The 19,143-nt window shown below is 46.0% G+C and overlaps 1 protein-coding gene across 1 annotated transcript; it reads left to right on the plus strand.

Annotated features, from left to right (window-relative positions):
- Positions 1 to 5,178: 5,178 nt before the first annotated feature.
- Positions 5,179 to 12,599, plus strand: clpp (caseinolytic mitochondrial matrix peptidase proteolytic subunit). Its single transcript, XM_048521928.2, has 7 exons — positions 5,179 to 5,856; positions 7,269 to 7,370; positions 8,051 to 8,122; positions 8,224 to 8,320; positions 9,386 to 9,573; positions 10,740 to 10,845; positions 12,325 to 12,599. The coding sequence occupies exons 1-7, from the start codon at positions 5,836 to 5,838 to the stop codon at positions 12,483 to 12,485; spliced, it is 747 nt and encodes a 248-aa protein (XP_048377885.1). The 5' UTR covers positions 5,179 to 5,835; the 3' UTR covers positions 12,486 to 12,599.
- The last annotated feature ends 6,544 nt before the right edge of the window (positions 12,600 to 19,143 follow it).

Here is a 19,143-nt window from a genome sequence, read left to right on the forward strand (position 1 = left end):
GTTTATGAAACAGTTTGTAATTCCTGGTTTTCCCACGTCCTCTTCCTTGTCAAATTTCCCACTCTACTGTCTGCCGGGAATCACAGTGTTGCAGATTCTACAGAATTTTGCAAGATGACTACCAACACATCCACTGTGTGCACAGCCACCTCTTTTTAGCAGCTTGGAATTTAGGTTATAGGGCCTTGGGGATTTATCAGCTTTCAGTTCCATTCATTTCTTCAGCAATAATTTCTTTCAGTTCCTCCTTCCCAAAGGAACTTTGTTTTTCTACCATTCCTGAAGTTAGTTCAGACTTTACAGAAGACACAAATAAACTACTGCTATCAGTTCTGAAACATTTCTCCCTCCACATGCTGCCAGACCTGCTGAGCTCACTAGCAATTTCTGTTCTTATTTCAAATAGTTGTTTAATTGTTTTGCCATTACCTTGTTTTCCCATTATCAGTTCTCCTGTTTCAGATTTTAAGGGGCCTTTCATTTGTCTTCACCCTTTACAGAATTGAGGTATACAAGATAATGAGAGGCGTAGATAGAGTTGATAGCCAGAGACTATTTCCCAGGGCAGAAATGGCTAACACGAGGGGTCATAGTTTTAAGCTGGTTGGTGGAAAGTATAGAGGGGATGTCAGAGGCAGGTTCTTTACATAGAGAGTTGTGAGAGCATGGAATACATTGCCAGCAGCAGTTGTGGAAGCAAGGTCATTGGGGACATTTAAGAGACTGCTGGACATGCATATGGTCACAGAAATTTGAGGGTGCATACATGAGGATCAATGGTCGGCACAACATCGTGGGCTGAAGGGCCTGTTCTGTGCTGTACTGTTCTATGTTCTATGTTTACAGAATTGTGGCATCTCTTGCAGTCTGCTTATAAGTTCCTTGCAAGCCCACTTTCATTCTGGATTATTCCCCTTGTTAACTGCTTGGTCCTTCCTTGTTGAATTCTAAAATGCTCCCAATCCTCAGGCTTGCTACTTTTTCTGGTGATCTTATTTGACTCCTTTTTGATCTGACCAGCATTTAATATAATCCCAGCATCACCCTTCTGATCTTCTTTGGATCAGCTAATAAAGGTTAATAAAATCTCATATGCCTTGTTAACCATCTTACGCACACCAAGGTCCCTCTGAACCTCAGTACTTCCCAGGGTCCCACCATTCATCCTTGCTTTTTTAGTCTTCTCAAAATGTATCACCACCAATTTATCAGAATTAAACTCGATTTGCTATTTATCTGACCAGCCTGTCAATGTTGTCCTCTAGTCTAAGACATTCCTCCTTGCGATTTACCACACCACAAATTAGGTTTAACTTACTTGTTAAACCTCCTAACTTCATGGGTAGATCATTAACGTACACAACAAATAGAAAGGGATCCAGCACTGAACCCTGTGGCAAACCATTGGACAAAGTCACAAAAACAACCATTGCTATCTGCCCTATGCCACCTGCATTAAGCCAGTTTTGTACCCAATTTTGCCAAACTGCCGTGGTCTTAACTTCATGGTCAGTCTCCCATGCAACAACTTGTCAAACACCTAACTGAAGTCCAAGTTGACTATACTGCACTCTCCTTACCTACACACCGAATCACCTCCCTCAAAAAAATTCACATTTGTTAGACACAATCTCTCCATAACAAAGCCACACTGACTATTCTTGATTAATCCTTGCCTCTCCAAGTGAATATTAATTCTATCTCTCAGAATTGCTTCCAATGGTTACTCTATCACAGATGTTCGACTTGTTAGCCTGTAGTTTCCTACTTTCCTCCTTGCATAATGGTACCACATTAACTGTCCTCCAGTCCTCTGACACCCCTCCTGTGGCCAAAGGGAATTTGAAATTTAATGTCAGGCCATTTCAAATACCTCCCTCACCTTCACTGCAGCCTGGGATTCATCTCAGATTGTGTAGCATTTTCTAATTTTAAGTCTGCTGAAACCATGAATAACTCTTCCCTCTGAATGCTATTTGTTCAAGTTTATTACTGTTCCCCTCTCTGATGCCTAGACTTACATTTTCCTTCCCCACAGTGAATACAGATGAAGAGTACTCATTCAAAACCCCGTCCCTGTCTTCTGGCCCCACACACAGATTGCCACTTTGGTCCATAATGGATACTACTGTTTCCTTGGTTATCCACTTGTACTTAATACAATTACAAAATGTCTACAGATTTTGGTTAATTTACATACAAGTGTTTATTCGTGCCCCCTTTCACTCTTCTCACTATTTTTTCCTCATGTGGAGGCTTTGGAGAAGGTGCAAAAATGGTTTACTAGAATGTTGTCTGGATTGGAGTGTATCAGTTTTCAGGAAAGGATGGATAAACTTGGAGTGATTTCACTAGAGCTTCAGAAGCTGGGGGGGGTGATGATAGATATAGAGGATAGTCAAAGTCTTTCCCAGGATGGAAATTTCAAACATGGGTTCAAGATAAGGTGGGGGAGCAGGAACTTAAAATGAGATATGTGGGACAGGTTTGTCTTTAACAGAGAGGATATTAATTTCCTGGAACACACTGCTAAGGAAGATGGTAGAAGCAGATACAACCACAATGGTTTAAGAGGCATTTAGATACATGAACAGCACACAATAGAGGGGTAAAGACCATGTGCAGGCAGATGGGATTAGTTTAGAGTGTTGTTGTGTTGACCCAGATATGATGAGCTGAAGGGTCTGTTCCTGAGCCGTACTGTTCAATGTTATAATCCTGTGCAGTTTCTATGGTCCTTTAGGACTTCTGCTGTTTACAGCCCTCCATAACTACCAGAAGCTTCCCCTTCTATTCTTTATCTAATCTTTGATATCCAGGGTTCTGTGGACTTGTTAGTCGCACCCTTTATCTTTACAGGAACATGTTGGCCCTGCACTCTCACTATTGCCTTTTTCATTCACTGCCACTGATCCTATGTAGATTTTCTAACAAGTAGCTGCTCCCAGTCCACTTTGGCCGGATCATATCTTACTGTAATACACCATTATTGCTAATGATAGTGAGCACACAGTCAGACACTGGGCATCTTTGTTTCACAGAGTCAGCAGTAACCTGTAACCACAGTGTAGAAACAATCATAAAAATCACAAAATGGAGGCCATTCGGCTTGTTTTACTCCTACTTTACTCCCTTGTTTTACTGCTGTCCCTCCTTCCCTCCCCACCTCATCTATCCTGTCTCCTAATCCTTCCATCGGTTTATCCTTCCGTTTTACCTTTCTGCTATCCACTCTCTTTTTACCCCTCCCCCTCACTTTACCCCCTTTTCACCCCTTGCCCCTCCAGTGTCCCAGCATCCACTGCACTGTGGGAGTGAATTCCACCGACTCTCAAACATTTGACAGAAGTCACTTCTCCTCGTCTCTATTTTAAATCTGCTACCCCTTATCCGAAAACAATGACCTCTCTTTCCAGATTATGCCAGATGAGGACACATCCTCTCTACAACTACTTTGTCAATCTCTTTTGGCATCTTCTCAATTAGATCTCCACTCATTCTTCCAAACTCCAGTGAGTGTAGGCCTAAACTGCTTAATCTCTCTTCATAAAACAAACTCCTCATCTCTGGAGTCAATCCACTGAACCACCAGTGAACTGTAACTGAACGTTTTTTTATTATATAACAATTGGAAAAAAAGAGGTTTTGAAAAGTGCTGAATGAATGCAAGTGGTTTTGTTCTGTTCTGAGAAAATATATAGTTTTACTTTACAATGACACTAGAATGGTGTTGGGCCATTAGAAAAGCAGTGTTTATGTCTGCTTGCACCATCTGCTTAAGGGTTAAATGTCCAGCCTATGGAGAGACATGACATGTACAAGGGTATGAAATATGGTGGCTTTGATACTATATCAGGGGTGGCATGGTGGCTCAGACCTTAGCACTGCTGCCTCACAGTGCTAGGGGCCTGGATTCAATTCCACCCTTGGGCAAATGTCTGTGTGGAGTTTCAGATTCTTCCCCTGTCTGTATGGTTTCCTTCCACAATCCAAACATGTGCAGGTTAGGTGAATTGGCCATTCTAAATTGCCCATAGTGTCTAGGGATGTGTAGGTGAGGTGGGGTTAACCATGGGAAATGCAAGGTTACGGGATAGCGGGATGGGTCTGGGTGTATTGCTCTTTGGAGGGTTGGTGTGGACTTGCTGGGCCAAATGGCCTGTTTCCACAGTGTAGGGATTCTATGATTAGCAACCCAGAGGTTATAAACTGAAACCCCACTATGAAAATGAATTCAATGAACTTGTGATTTAAGGGTTGGCACTAGAAAATGACCATGTAAGCTGACGATTGGTGTAAAAACCCAGCTGGTTTACTGTCATTCTTCAGGGAGGGGAAACTTACCAGTACCCCAGTGGTGCTGGCCACATGACAAGATTGTTTTCTGGTACCTCTGGGACAATATTGGGCAATGAATGTTCCCTGATCAAACAAATTTGCTAAGACTTCATGGACAGGTAACAGAGCTTGTGATAAACTGTACACTTCACATCAACTCCCTGACTCAGAACAAGAGCAGTGTATTTATAACGGGAACAGCATCACCTTCAATGATCTTCTAGGTCACATGCCAATTAAACCTCAAGGTATCGGCCATTACTTCACCTTTGCTGGGTTAACATCCTGGACCTCCCTCCTATACAGCATTTTCTGAGTACATCCACCATCTTGGATAGCACAGTTCAAGGAGAACATGCATTGTCACATCCCCAGGGGCAACTATCCAAGACAGAAAATTAGTAAAACTTGTGAATGACAAATACTGGTCTGACTCACCTTGTATGCTTCAAAATTGAGCTGTAGTATGACCAGTATGTTAATTCCCAAGTATGACTGATTTTTTTTGTGGACTTGCCCTCCGGGTAGGATGGATCATATCTTCTGGCTATACTTAACACCCCATTCCCATACTGAATAACAAAAATTCTTGAATGAGGGCCCATCTTTATGCATTCATTAGAACTTTGCAGTGATTAGTAGCTTTTTATTATTCATTCATGGGATACGGAAGATATATTTCCAAAACATGATGGTGAATGGCTTAGATAATAAAATGTGAGGCTGGATGAACGCAGCAGGCCAAGCAGCATCTCAGGAGCACAAAAGCTGACGTTTGCTGCCATCATCTTACTTCAGCCATCCAGCTGGCAGCTCAGAGTACCGCCCTCGGCGAGAACAGAATTAAAGACCAGCTCCTTTCAGTTGTGAAGAAAAGTCATGTCGGACTCGAAACGTTAACTCTGTTTCTGTCTCTCTCTGGAGATGCTGCCAGACCTGCTGAGTTCCTCCAGCACTTTGTTTTTTTTTCCTTCACAGTGTTACCCTCGGTGGTCCATCAGAATAAAACATCCAGTTCATAGAGCTTTATTTCTCAAAGGATTAAGCTGTGGTCAAGGCAGCACACCTGTTCACCTGAAACTTTCTCTCTCTCTGATGTTAGCAGACCAGCTGACTGTTCCCATAAGGATCTGTTCCTGTTTCAGGTTCCCAACATCCATAATATTTCGATTTAGTACTGAGCCCCGGATTTGTTGTGCACTCTGCACCTGCAGTTTTCTGGTTTTATAAAGGCCCAGCTGCTGGTTCATGCTGATGTTTGAATGGTCTTCGGTACATTCTCTGAGCTTTCTGTGCTAATTTAATGTTGGCTAAACTCCTGCACTACCCGCCCACAAAAAAAAACCCCGGCTGGGGAACAGGGGGTTTAAGGGGCCGTTCCCGGACGCGGCGGAATTCCAGGCCGAGGCGGCGAGGAGCCAACTGGGCCGCGTTGCCGTGGCGAAGAAGCTTCCGGTTCAGGGAGGACATCCGGGTCGGAGGTCAGGGAAAGGCAAGATGTTGCTGCAGAGACTGAAGGTGCTGTGTGTGAGTGTGAGTGTGAGTGTGTGTAGAAAAAGGGGGGGTGGGGGGGGATGTGTGAACTGATGGAAGGTGTCACTATCACTTGTATCAGGTAGCACCTATTTGGTGATATCCAGTTTGGGTTCTGCCAGGGCCACTCAGCTCCTGACCTCATTACAGCCTCGGTTCAAACATGGACAGAAGAGCTGAATTCCAGAGGGGAGGTGAGAGTGACAGCCCTTGATATCAAGGCTGCATTCAACTGGGTGGGGCATCAAGGAGCCCTGACAAAACTGGAATCAATGGTATCAGGGAGCAAACTCTCCAGTGGTTGGAGTCATACCTGACGCATAGGAAGATGGTCGTGGTTGTTGGAGGTCAGTCATCCCACATCCAGGACATCTCTGCAGGAGTTCCTCAGGGTAGTGTCCTTGGCCCAACCATCTTCAGCTGCTTCATCAATGACCTTCCTTCTTTCAGCAGATTCTGAAATGGGGATGTTTACCGATGATTGCACAATGTTCAAACCGTTCTCAACTTTCCAGATATTGAAGCAGTCCATGCAACAAGATCTGGACAATAGATAATAAAGTGTGGAGCTGGATGAACACAGCAGGCCAAGCAGCATCTCGGGAGCACGAAAGCTGACATTTCGGGCCTAGAGCCTTTATCAGAGAGGGGGATGCGGAGAGGGTTCTGGAATAAATAGGGAGAGAGGGGGAGGCAGACCGAAGATGGAGAGAAAAGAAGATAGGTGGAGAGGAGAGTATAGGTGGGGAGGTAGGGAGGGGCTAGGTCAGTCCAGGGAAGACGGACAGCTCAAGGAGGTGGGATGAGGTTAGTAGGTAGGAAATGGAGGTGGGGCTTAAGGAGGGAGGAAGGGATAGGTGAGAGGAAGAACCGGTTAGGGAGGCAGAGACAGGCTGGGCTGGTTATGCAGGTTTGGGCTTACAAATAGTAAATAACGTTCACATCACACAAATGCCAGGTTATGACCATCTCCAATAAGAGACAGTCTAATCATCACCCTTGACATTCAATGGTGTTACCATCATTTAATCTACCACTATTAACATCCTGGGGATTACTATTGACCAGAAAGTTTTAGACCAGAGTGCATAGTCTCAGAAGAACTACTTTAAGAACTACTTTACACGGTCACTACTTTAAGACTGAGATGTGGAATTTCTTCTCTGAGTGTTGAGAGCCTTCAGAACTTCTTACCACAGAGAGCTGTAGGGGCAAAATTATTGTGTATGTTTCAGGCTGAGAGATTTTTGATGAGTTGGGGAATTAAAGGATGGGAAAACAGACATGAGAAATGTTGGATCAGCTATGATCCTGTTGAATGACAGAGCAGGGTCGGGGGCCAAGCAACCGACTCCTGTTCCTATTTCTTATCGCCTCTGTATCTATTTATTAATCAGGTGTTGGTGCGGCATTCTGGTCAGCTGGTGACAGAATGCAGGAAGGTTCATCGGACATCACGCTGTAGCCAGCCATTAATACCCATAGTCATCGAGCAGACAGTAAGTGCTTCAGTGGATTAGTGCTTTCTTATTGATCCTGTGGGTTCCAGTGTTGGAATCAGTGGTACCACATTCTGATCCTGTCTGTCCCCAGGGTTAGCTATCCTTTTTGTAGTCACAGAGTCATACAGCATGGAAACAGACCTTCAGTCCAACCAGTCCATGCTGACTGTAATTCCAAACTAAACTCGTCCACTTGCCTGCTCCTGGCCCACGTCCCTCCAAAGCTTTCCTATTATCAAAATGCCTTTTAACTGTTGTAACTGTACCTGTATCCCCACTTCCTCTGGAAATTCATTCCACTCAGGAACCACTGTTTGCTTAAAACAAAAAAAAATTGCCCCCATGTCTTTTTAAAATCTTTTTGTTTTTATGAATACTCTGTTTTCTTTGTCATGCTAGTAGTCTGGTGATCCAGTACATATGTCTCAGCCACTCAAACCACCCAATTGCTCATTTGAAATCTAGCCTCACAAAGCGTTCTGGCTAACTTGCGTGAACTGCCTGTTTTGCATCCTGCAAGATAAGGTTCACAATGATTTTTTCATTTTGTCTGTCTCTCTATTCCACCTGCCCCAAGCAGTCGTCTTGTTACCACTGTGTTTCCATCCAACCTTCTCTCAGATACACAGCCACTTTTCTACTCAAATGAGTTTTACATGATGCTTTTTCTTTTTCAGGGCCGTGGGGAGAGAGCTTACGATATCTACTCAAGACTCTTGAGGGAAAGAATTATTTGTGTCATGGGACCCGTGAGTCTATATCGCTTCTAATACCTCACCTTTTCACCCCCCACCCCGCGCTGTGACAGCCTTACTTATTTTAAATAATTCTGTCTGTCTCTCTCTCACAGATAGATGACAATGTTGCCAGCCTAGTGATTGCTCAGCTCTTGTTCCTTCAGTCAGAGAGTAACAAGAAGCCGATCCACATGTACATCAACAGTCCAGGTGAACTCTGGTTTCTTGGTCTCTCTCTCTCTGTGGTGCCTCTGAAATATAACAGTGTCAATGCTTTAAAGGTTTGCGTCCAGTTGAGGAGAGGAGTGTTGCTCAGGCCTTGCTCCTGTCACTTGTCCATGTTCATTTACATTCCAATCAAATGTCACCAGCAAGGGAGAAGTAGAGACTGGGATTCAAACCACATTTCACTGTGTCCTTGTATCCATGACTGTTGAATGAAGTTGCAGTTTTATAATTCTAGAGGTACTGCTACTGCCTTTGATTTCACATGTGAAATTGTCACTTACAGTTGACCCCTGGCATGTTTTTGGCTGTGACTGAATGAATAGTGCTTACCTGTTTGAGTCAGGTCATTCAGTTCACCCCAGGGTCCTGAGCACAAAGCCCAGGCTGAGCTGAAATGTCAGGGATGTCATCTGTTGGATGAGATATTAAACCCTTTTGATTTGGGGTGGATGTCAGGCATCCCAAGGTATCATACCAAGATGAGCAGGGGAGTTCTCCCTGGTTACTCGAGCAATGTTTGCTCCTCAAGCTACACCACCAGAACAAATATCCTGCTCATTATCACATCACTGTGTATGGGAGCTTGTTGTGTGCATATTTTCAACATTCACAACCATGATTCAAAAGTATCTCATTGTCTCCAAAGTGCTTTTGGAACACCCGAGGTGTGTAAAGGCGCTACAGAAATGCAAGGTTTCCCCTTTATTGGGAGTTGCAGCAGCCCTTGTTCCTGCATTTGGATTTACTTAAAAAGGTTTGGGGTTCTGGGAGTGAGGTGGCAAAGGATTATGTAACTGGGGAGTAACACCAGCAGCCTGTGTAGAAAAGTGGGAGGGGAAGGCTGAGGAAAGAGGACAGTCTGCAGAAAGCAAGAAGAGGAATTTGATTTCGATGCCTTAAGGATACAGCGCAAAGTGGGGTGCACCCAATAATCTGAGTCTAGTAGGCTGTAGCAATGCTTCCTCATGGGCTGTTGGCATCAGTGCTCTTCCCCATGATTCTTTGTGAGCTGTTCAGTGACTGCATTTCCTTTTCACCCCCATGTAGGTGGTGTGGTGACCGCTGGCCTGGCTATTTATGACACCATGCAGTACATCCTGAACCCCATCTCCACCTGGTGCGTAGGCCAGGCAGCCAGCATGGGTTCCTTGCTTCTAGCTGCAGGCTGCCCAGGCATGAGGCACTCCCTGCCTAATGCACGTGTCATGATTCACCAACCCTCGGGAGGGGCATCTGTAAGTACTGACTGTTCTCAGCTCTGCTTTGTGTCAGCTTCTGATCATACTCCCACATATCCCTGAAAGTACCAGTCTCACTGAAAGGAAGGGTGTTGCTTTGGTTTGATATTCTTAAACGACTGCCAAATTGCAAAATGGTGACAGTATGGAACGAGGCCATTCAGCCCATTGTGTCTGCACCAGCTCTTCAAACAAGCATCATGACATTGCACCATTCTCCTGCCTTTTCTCTGTAACCCTGAATGTCAGTTCCATTCAAATAGTCATCTGCTGCCTTGCTGATTGCCTCGCTTGTGCCTGCCTCCACCATATTTCCAGGCAGCATTCCCGGCTCAAACCACAATGTGTGAAAATGTTAGTTTGTTTTCTCACATTGCATCTGTTTCTTTTGTAAATCTCTTTTAAATCTGAGGCTCCTCATTGTCACTCCTTTCGAGAGCAGAAATAGTTCTTCCTGATCTACTTCGTCCAGATCCGTCATGATTTTGAAAACTTCTGTAAAATCCCTCTTTGCCCTGCCCCGTCCATGGAAAACAGTCCAAAACTCTCCAATCTCCCTTCGTTCCTGAACCATTCTCATGAACCTTGCCTGCGCTCTGTCCAAAGTGTTCACATCCTTCCTATACTTGGCCAGCTCCGTTAGCTGGATGATGGTCTACAATGCAGATGGATGCCAACAGTGTGGGTTCAATTACCACTCCAGCTGAGGCTACTGTGATGGACTCACCTTCTTAGCTTCTCCCCTTGCCTATGGTGTGGTGACCGTCAGGTTAAACCATCGTCAGTCACCTCTCTCTGATGAGAGAGCGGTCCTCTGGGACTGTGGCAGTTTTACCTTTTACCCCAAAATATACACAATACTCCAGTGTTTTGTACAAGTTCAGTGTAGTCTCCCTGCTCTCTGTTTCAATGTGGCAGCATCCTGGACAAATGCAAGTGTTTCTCTTTCCTTGCTTGCATGCTGTTTCTCAAAGTTTAGTATTTCTGGAGCAATGTTCATTTTACTGAGGCTGGTGATGAGCATGATGTTGGCTTGGAGTGGCGGAGGGATAGAGTGGCAAGGCCGTGCCAGAGGGTGGGGAGATGGGTTCTGAGGGAATAGTGAGGGAGCGTTGACTTTCAGTAAAAGATCTGACCTGTGTTTCTGATGTTTTCACCCACAGGGTCAGGCAACTGACATTGCTATACAGGCAGAGGAGATTCTCAAAATCAAAAGACAGATCAATCACATTTATGCCAAACACACTAAGCAGGGGCTGTCAGTCATTGGTAAGTGTTTGATGCAGCTGTGATTTCACCTCCCAGTCAGTGTTGCATTGTCAGTAACTGGTGGAATAAACTCATTCTGTTCCTAACCAGGTGGCTTTGTTCCAAGTTAGGGTGGTGTGTGATACAGATTGTACAGAAATTGCCAGAGAAACTCAGCAGGTCTGGCAGCGTCTGTGGAGAGAAAGCAGAGTTAATGTTTGGGTCAAATGACCCTTCTTTGGGTGGGTGCTTTTGGTGCCCAGGCAATTTGCTTGTTGCCACCAAATGGATTTCATAGAATCCCTCCAGTGCAGAAAAAGGCCATTCAGCCCATTAAATCTGCACCAGTCCTCCGCCCAAATCCACTCCAGCTGTAACTCCATGTGCAATTTTTACTGTTGCCTAACCCACCCAGCCTGCACATCCGTGGGCACTACGCAGCAATTTAACATGACCAGTCCACCCTAGCCTGCACATCTCTGGACTGTGGACAGAAATCAGAGCACCCAGAGGAAACCCACGCAGACATAGGGAGAATGTGCAGACTCTGTACAGACTGTTGCCTGATGCTGGAATCGAAGCCGGATCCCTTGCGCTGGGAGGCTGCAATGCTGCCCGTTTCAAAGAGCAATGGGCTTGCAGCAGTCTAGAAAATCACTTCCCGAATGTTTTTCCCACTTTGGCCCCCATTGTGAAGCTTCAAAATTGCTGTGGCCCCAAAGTGAGAGTTGGGTCGAGGGTTCGACCTGTGAGGATAAGGAGGGAGCTTAGGGTAAAGAGTTGAAACTGCAGGGTGTTTTTATGAGCAGACATCTTTTCACAGCCTGTATTGTAGCAGAAATCAGATCTCAAAGATCTGTCCATTAGGCCACACCTACCATTAGAAAAAAATGGAAGGATTTAAAGGGGCCATTCCTTCATTCACATTCAGTGTAAAGTCCATGCAAGCTTCATGCAGCCAATACTGTCTTTCTGACCCCATTGGGGTCATGACCTAAGTTTAGGAAGGCTTGCTGAAGAGGATTCGGGGTGAAACTCGGCAGTTCTGGCAGTATCTGTGGAGAGAGAAGCAGAGACTGAATGTTGTGGGTCCCGTGACTCTTCAGAGCTGCAGGACTCTGGGCATATGTGCTGGTGTGGCTTGTTGAGGAACTGGTGTGATTCTCACATCAATAACAGGCATTTGAGCTGCTTTCCCATCCACAAGTGGCTCATGAAGATTTGCAGCGGCTTAATTAGTCTCCTGTTGGGTTTAATATGAGACTAGGATCAAGTTGAATAAGCATTGACATGCCTGAAATCCTCGTCACTGTTAAAACAGTTTGGATGGTATCTTTGTAATTGCTGCCTTGCTGATGGTAAACAGGAAGCGTGGTTTGTCTGGGTGAGGGTGGGGTGGTAGGTTTGGGGATAGCGAGGGTGGAATGTGAGCTGGTTGCTGGACGTGTTGGAGGTCGCCCGACTGCTGTTCGATTCTGTGGTGATTGTGGTGTTTTGCAGAAGCAGCCATGGAGCGGGACCGGTACATGAGCCCAGTGGAAGCTCAGGAGTTCGGGATTATTGACAAGGTCCTGGTTCACCCTCCGCAGGACGGGGAAGATGAGCCACAACTTGTGCATAAGGACAACACGAGGGCGTCATCAGGCTCGCCCGAGCCCTGAACTGTGTGGCCCACCAGCCCGATCATTAATCTGATCTCTCTGCACCACTGGACTGCTGTGTCAACCTCATCCATTCACTCAGTCAAATATTTGTATTAAAGATTTGTAGCTAAACTTGTCGAACCTTGTGCTGCTTTCCTTTGACTGCGGCCCCATCAGGCCAGTGTGATAGCCATGGAAGATGCTGCAGTCGCTGTCTGCTATCCTGGTCCCCAGACAACGACGCTAACACAGATCATAATCACATTACTGCTTGTGGGAGCTTGCTGTGTTAAAATTGGCTGCTGCATTAGCTACATGTTCAAAGTGCAATTACTGTTGTAAAATACTTCATTTGCTGCATTGTGTTATAATGAAACAGACTGTACAAATTTGAGGCTTTATTTGGTTAGATTTTATATCCTGTCTCAATGCCTCCTGAACAATAGGGTTACACTGATCTTTTGAGACCAGGTTGGATGTCTACAGAATACTGCCATCACTGTAGGAAAACTGTAATGGTACTTACTGCCCTTAAACACTGGAGGGTGGAATAAACACCAATGTGTGTTTATAATTGCATCTTTTATACAGTTACAGAAGAGGAGACAGTGCAGTAGTGGTGGTAATGTTACTGCTCAGAGACCATAATGTGGCGATTTGTGAAGTTTTCATTGTATTCGCTTGAGTACGGGTGACAGTAAAGCCAATTCAGAAAGGCCCAGGCTAATACTCTGGGAACGCACAACACCTGGTGGAATTTGAACTCTTACTAAAATGTGGGATGTAAAGTCAGTCATCGATGATGGGGATTTTGATCAATCATTGATCGTTGTGAAAATCCAGTGTTCACTAATCCTGTTGAAGAAAGGAAATCTGACATCCTTGCCTAGTCTGATCGATATGTGACAACAGACCCACAGCAAGATGGTTAATTTTTAAGTGCCTTCTGAAATCAGTCCGAGAGCAATTCAGGATGGATAACAAATGTGGGCCTTTGCCAGTAATCCCCACACCTCATGAAAGAACAGAGATGACAGAGAAACACACCAAACAGGGTTTGACATTGAGCCACATGAAGAGATTCTGTCATGGATGGGGTGCTCACATCGTTTGGAGAATCAAAAACCAAGCCAAACCCTGAAAACTGTTATAAGAAAGTGTAGAGCTGGATGAACACAGCAGGCTAAGCAGCATCACAGGAGCAGGAACGTTGACATTTCAAGCCTAGACCCTCCCTGAAAACTGTTGCTCTCTCTTTATTGATCCTGGCTGTTTTCAGATTTTTGTTTCCATTTCAGTTGTTTCAACATCTGTGGGTTTTTAAAAGTTGGTCTTAGAGGGAGGTAGACTAGCAGAGGAGATGTTTACTGAGGCAGTCCAGAGCTTTGTACTGAGGCAGCTGAAGGCACACCTGCTGATGGTGTAACGATTAAAGTCAGGGATGCACATGATGTGAGAATCAGTGGTGTGTGGAGATTTCAGAGTTTTTATCCACTCCCACCCACTTTCTCACGTCTCAGTCTCCAGCCCTGATGGATGTGAATGCACAGGACTTACATCAGGGAAGGTGGTAAAAGACAGGGAGGTGTGGCTTTGTTAGTCAAGGACAGTATAACAGTAGCTGAAAGAACTTTTGATGAGGATTCGTCTACTGAGGTGGTATGGGCTGAGGTCAGAAACTGGAGAGGAGACGTAACATTGCTGGGAGTTTTTTTATAGGCCTCCACAAAGTGGAGGAGAGGATTGGCAAAACTATTCTGGGCCGGAGTGAAAGGAACAGGGTGGTCAGAATGGGAGACTGTAACTTACCTAACGTTGACTGGAAATGCTATAACTCTAGTACATCGGATGGATCAGTTTTTGTCCAATATGTGCAGGAGGGTTTCCTGACTCAATATGCCGAAGGGCCGACAAGAGGGGAGGCCACACTGGATCTAGTACTTGGTAATGAACCAGGCCAGGTGTTTGATTTAGTGGTAGGTGAGCACTTTGGAGAGAGTGACCATAATTTGGTTATGTTTAGTCTAGCGATGGAAAGGGATAGGAAGATAACAGGGCAAGAGTTATAGATGGGGGAAGGGCAATTATAATGCGATTAGGCAAGACTTAGGTGGCGTAGAATGGGTTAGCAAAATGCAGGGGATGGGGACAATTGGAATGTGGAGCTGGTTTAAGGAACAGATATTGCGTGTCCTCAATAGGTATGTCCCTGTCAGGCAGGGAGGAAGTGATAAGGTAAGGGAACTGTTGTTTACTAAAGAAATTGTATCTCTTATTAAGAGGAAGAGGGAGGCTTATGTGACGATGAGACAAGATGGTTCAGATGAGGCGATGGACAGTTACAGATTAACTAGGAAGGATTTAAAGAGAGAGTTAAGAAGAGCAAGGAGGGGACATGTGCAGACATTAGCAGGTAGAATAAAGGAGAACCCTAAAGCTTGCTATAGGTATGTGAGGAATAAGAGGATAACTAGGTTAGGAATAGGGCCAGTCAAAGACAGAAATGGGAAGTTGTGTGTGGACACTGTGGAGATTGGAGAGGTGCTAAATGATTATTTCTCATCTGTTTTCACTGAGGAACAGGAGAATATTGTAGAGGAGACGACTGAGTTACAGGCTGCTAGAATTGAAAGGATTAAGGTTAGTAAGGAGGAGGTGTTATCAATTCTAGAAGGTGTGAAGGGAGATAAATCCCCTGGGCTGGATGGGATTTTTCAGAGGATTCTCTGGGAAGCTAGGAAGAGGTGATGGAGCCTTTGGCCTTGATCTTTGAGTCCTCGTTGTCTACAGGTTTAGTACCAGAGGACTGGAGGATTGGAAATGTTGTGCTCTGGTTCAAGAAGGGCAGTAGAGATAACCCAGGTAATTATAGACCAGTGAGCCTTACGTCTGTTGTAGGAACAGTTCTGGAAAGGATTATAAGAGATAGGATTTATAATCATCCAGCAAGCAACAATTTTATTGGAGATAGTCAGCATGGATTTGTCAAGGGCAGGTCGTGTCTCACAAACCTCACTGAGTTTTTTGAGAAGGTGACCAAGCATGTGGATGAGGGTAGGGCAGTTGACGTGGTGTACATGGACTTCAGTAAAGCCTTTGATAAGGTTCCACATGGTAGGCGGTGCAGCTAGAGGTGGGAGGAAGGGATAGGTGAGAGCAAGAACAGGTTAGGGAGGTGGGGACAAGCCAGGCTGGTTTTGTGATGCATTGGGGGGAGGGGACGAGCTGGGCTGGTTTTGGGATGCAGTGGGGGAAGGGGATATTTTGAAGCTTGTGAAGTCCACATTGATACCATTGGGCTGCAGGGTTCCCAAGCGGAATATGAGTTGCTGTTCCTGCAACCTTCGGGTGGCATCATTGTGGCACTGCAGGAGGCCCATAATAGACATGTCGTCTAAGGAGTGGGAGGGGGAGTTAAAATGGTTCGCGTCTGGGAGTGCAGTTGTTTATTGCGAACTGAGCGGAGGTGTTCTGCAAAGTGGTCCCCAAGCCTCCGCTTGGTTTCCCCAATGTAGAGGAAGCCACACCGGGTACAGTGGATACAGTATACTACATTGGCAGATGTGCAGGTGAACCTCTGCTTAATATGGAAAGTCATCTTGGGGCCTGGGATGGCGGTGAGGGAGGAGGTGTGGGGGCAAGTGTAGCACTTCCTGTGGTTGCAGGGGAAGGTGCCGGGTGTGGTGGGGTTGGAGGGCAGTGTGGAGCGAACAAGGGAGTCACGGAGAGAGTGGTCTCTCTGGAAGGCAGACAAGGGTGGGGATGGAAAAATGTCTTGGGTGGTGGGGTTGGATTGTAGATGGCGGAAGTGTCGGAAGATGATGCATTGTATCCGGAGGTTGGTGGGGTGGTATGTGAGAACGAGGGGGATCCTCTTGGGGCTGTTGTGGCGGGGGCGGGGTGTGAGGGATGTGTTGCGGGAAATGCAGGAGACGCGATCAAGGGTGTTCTCGTCCACTGCGGGGGGAAAGTTGCGGCCCTTGAAGAACATGGACGTCTGGGATGTGCGGGAGTGGAATGCCTCATCCTGGGAGCAGATGCGGCAGAGGCGGAGGAATTGGGAATAGGGGATGGAATTTTTGCTGGAGGGTGGGTGGGAGGAGGTGTATTCTAGGTAGCTGTGGGAGTCGGTGGGCTTGAAATGGACATCGGTTTCTAGCTGGTTACCTGAGATGGAGACTGAGAGGTCCAGGAAGGTGAGGGATGTGTTGGAGATGGCCCAGGTGAACTTGAGGTTGGGGTGGAAGGTGTTGGTGAAGTGGATGAACTGTTCAAGCTCCTCTGGGGAGCAAGAGGCGGCGCTGATACAGTCATCAATGTAACGGAGGAAGAGGTGGGTTTGGGGCCTGTGTAGGTGCAGAAGAGGGACTGTTCCACATAATGTACAAAGAGGCAGACATAGCTTGGGCCCATGTGGGTACCCATGGCCACCCCCTATGTCTGTAGGAAGTGGGAGGAATCGAAAGAGAAGTTGTTGAGGGTGAGGACGAGTTCGGCTAGGCGGATGAGGGTGTCGGTGGAGGGTGGCTGGTCGAGCCTGCGGGACAGGAAGATGCAGAGGGCCTTGAGGCCATCTGCATGAGGAATACAAGTGTATAGGGACTGGACATCCATGGTGAAAATGAGGTGTTGGGGGCCAGGGAATTGGAAGTTCTGGAGGAGGTGGAGGGCGTGGGTGGTGTCACGGACATCGGTGGGGAGTTCCTGGACCAAAGAGGAGAAAATGGAGTCCAGATAGGTGGAGATGAGTTCGGTGGGGCAGGAACAGGCTGAGACAGTTACAGTATGTTGGGTTTTATTGGTAGAGGGATTGAGTTCCGGAGCCGTGATGTCATGTTGCAACTGTACAAAACGCTAGTGCGGCCTCACCTGGAATATTGTGTACAGTTCTGGTCGCCCCATTACAGGGAGGATGTGGAAGCATTGGAAAAGGTGCAGAGGAGACTTACCAGGATGTTGCCTGGTCTGGAGCACAGACCCTATGAAGAAAGGCTGAGGGACTTGGGTTTGTTCTCATTGGAGAGAAGGAGGCTAAGAGGGGATTTAATAGAGACAGACAAGATGATCAGAGGATTAGATAGGGTGGACAGTGAGAGTCTTTTTCCGAGGATGATGACTTCAGCTTGTACGAGGGGCATAGCTACAAATTGAGGGGTGATAGATTTAAGACAGATATCTTAGTCAGGTTCTTTACTCAGAGAGGGTACGGGCGTGGAACACCCTGCCTGCCAATGTAGTTAACTCAGCCACATTAGGGGTATTTAAACAGTCCTTGGATTACCACATGGATGATGACGGGATAGTGTAGGGGGCGGGGTTTAGATTATTTCACAGGTCGGTGCAACATCGAGGGCCGAAGGGCCTGTTCTGCGCTGTATTGTTCTATGTAATACAACTGTTTAACTCTGATTGCAAAGCCTGCTGAAATATTGAGTTATATTAAAGGAAAACAGTGGATTACTGGTAACATTGCTGTGCAGGGGTCCAGGCTATTGCTGAAGACATAGATTCAAGTTCCACCTCAGCAACTGGAATGTGAAATTTAAAGCTAGTCTCAGTTAATGGTACTGCCCCTCAATGGTATTGTACTGAGCAGATGCCAGAGTGGAAAGGGTTACATTACAAGGCCAGGCTGCACCAGTTCAACTTATGTTACCTTGAGTGGGGAGCTGGTGGCCAAGTGGTGGTATCACTGGGATGTTAATCTAGAGACCCAGGAGACTTTCTGGGGACCTGAGTTTGAATCCTGCCATGGCAGAGCGTGGGATTTGAATTCAATAAAAATCTGGAATTGAGTCTAATGATGACCATGAATCCATTGTTGATTGTCTGGAAAACTCTGATTCATAACGTCCTTTAAGGAAGGAAACTGCCATCCTTACCTTGTCTGGACTGTGTGTAACTCTTAACTGCCTCATGGGCAATAAATGCTAGCCTAGATAGTGATGCCCTCATCCCTTGAATGAATATATAAAAAGAGTATAGAGGATATAATTACTTGGTTAAGATTCATAAAGGAGTTGATAGGTAGGCAGAAATGAACAATTAATTCTGCCGTCTTCTGCTCTGGTGAGACCAAATAGGTGACCAGTTTGTGGAACATCTTGCTTTCTCTGTAAGGATGACCCGACCTTCCAGTTGCTTGATATTTCAATACACCATCATGCTGTCATGCTAATGTTTCTGTTCTTAGCCTGTTGCAGTGTTTCAGTGAAGCCTAATGTAGCCTTCCTTTTAAATTCACTTGTGGGGCGTGGATGTCACTGGCTGTGCCAGCATTTATTGCCTGTAATTGCCCCTTGAGAAGATGGTGGTGAGCTGTTTTTTTGAACTGCTGCGGCCCATGTGCTGTAGGTTGAGACACAATGCCCTCAAGGAGGGAATTCCAGGATTTTGACCCAGTGACAGTGAAGGAGCAGCAATATATTTCCAAGTCAGGATGGTGTGTAGCTCGGAGGTGAACTAGCAGGCGGTGGTGTTCCCATGTATCTGATGTCCTTGTCCTTCTAGATGGAAATGGTCGTGGATTTGGAAGTTGTTGTCTAAGGATCTTTCTGCGGTATATCTTGTAGATGGTACACACTGCTGCTACTGAGCATCAGGGGTGAAGGGTGTTTAATCTGCTTAGTTACAGTTGCAGGATTCAGCAAGTGAAGGGCAAGTTCACTATCCTCCA

Source organism: Stegostoma tigrinum, chromosome 35 (genome assembly GCF_030684315.1).
Source record: "Stegostoma tigrinum isolate sSteTig4 chromosome 35, sSteTig4.hap1, whole genome shotgun sequence".
Classification (NCBI taxonomy): domain Eukaryota; kingdom Metazoa; phylum Chordata; class Chondrichthyes; order Orectolobiformes; family Stegostomatidae; genus Stegostoma; species Stegostoma tigrinum.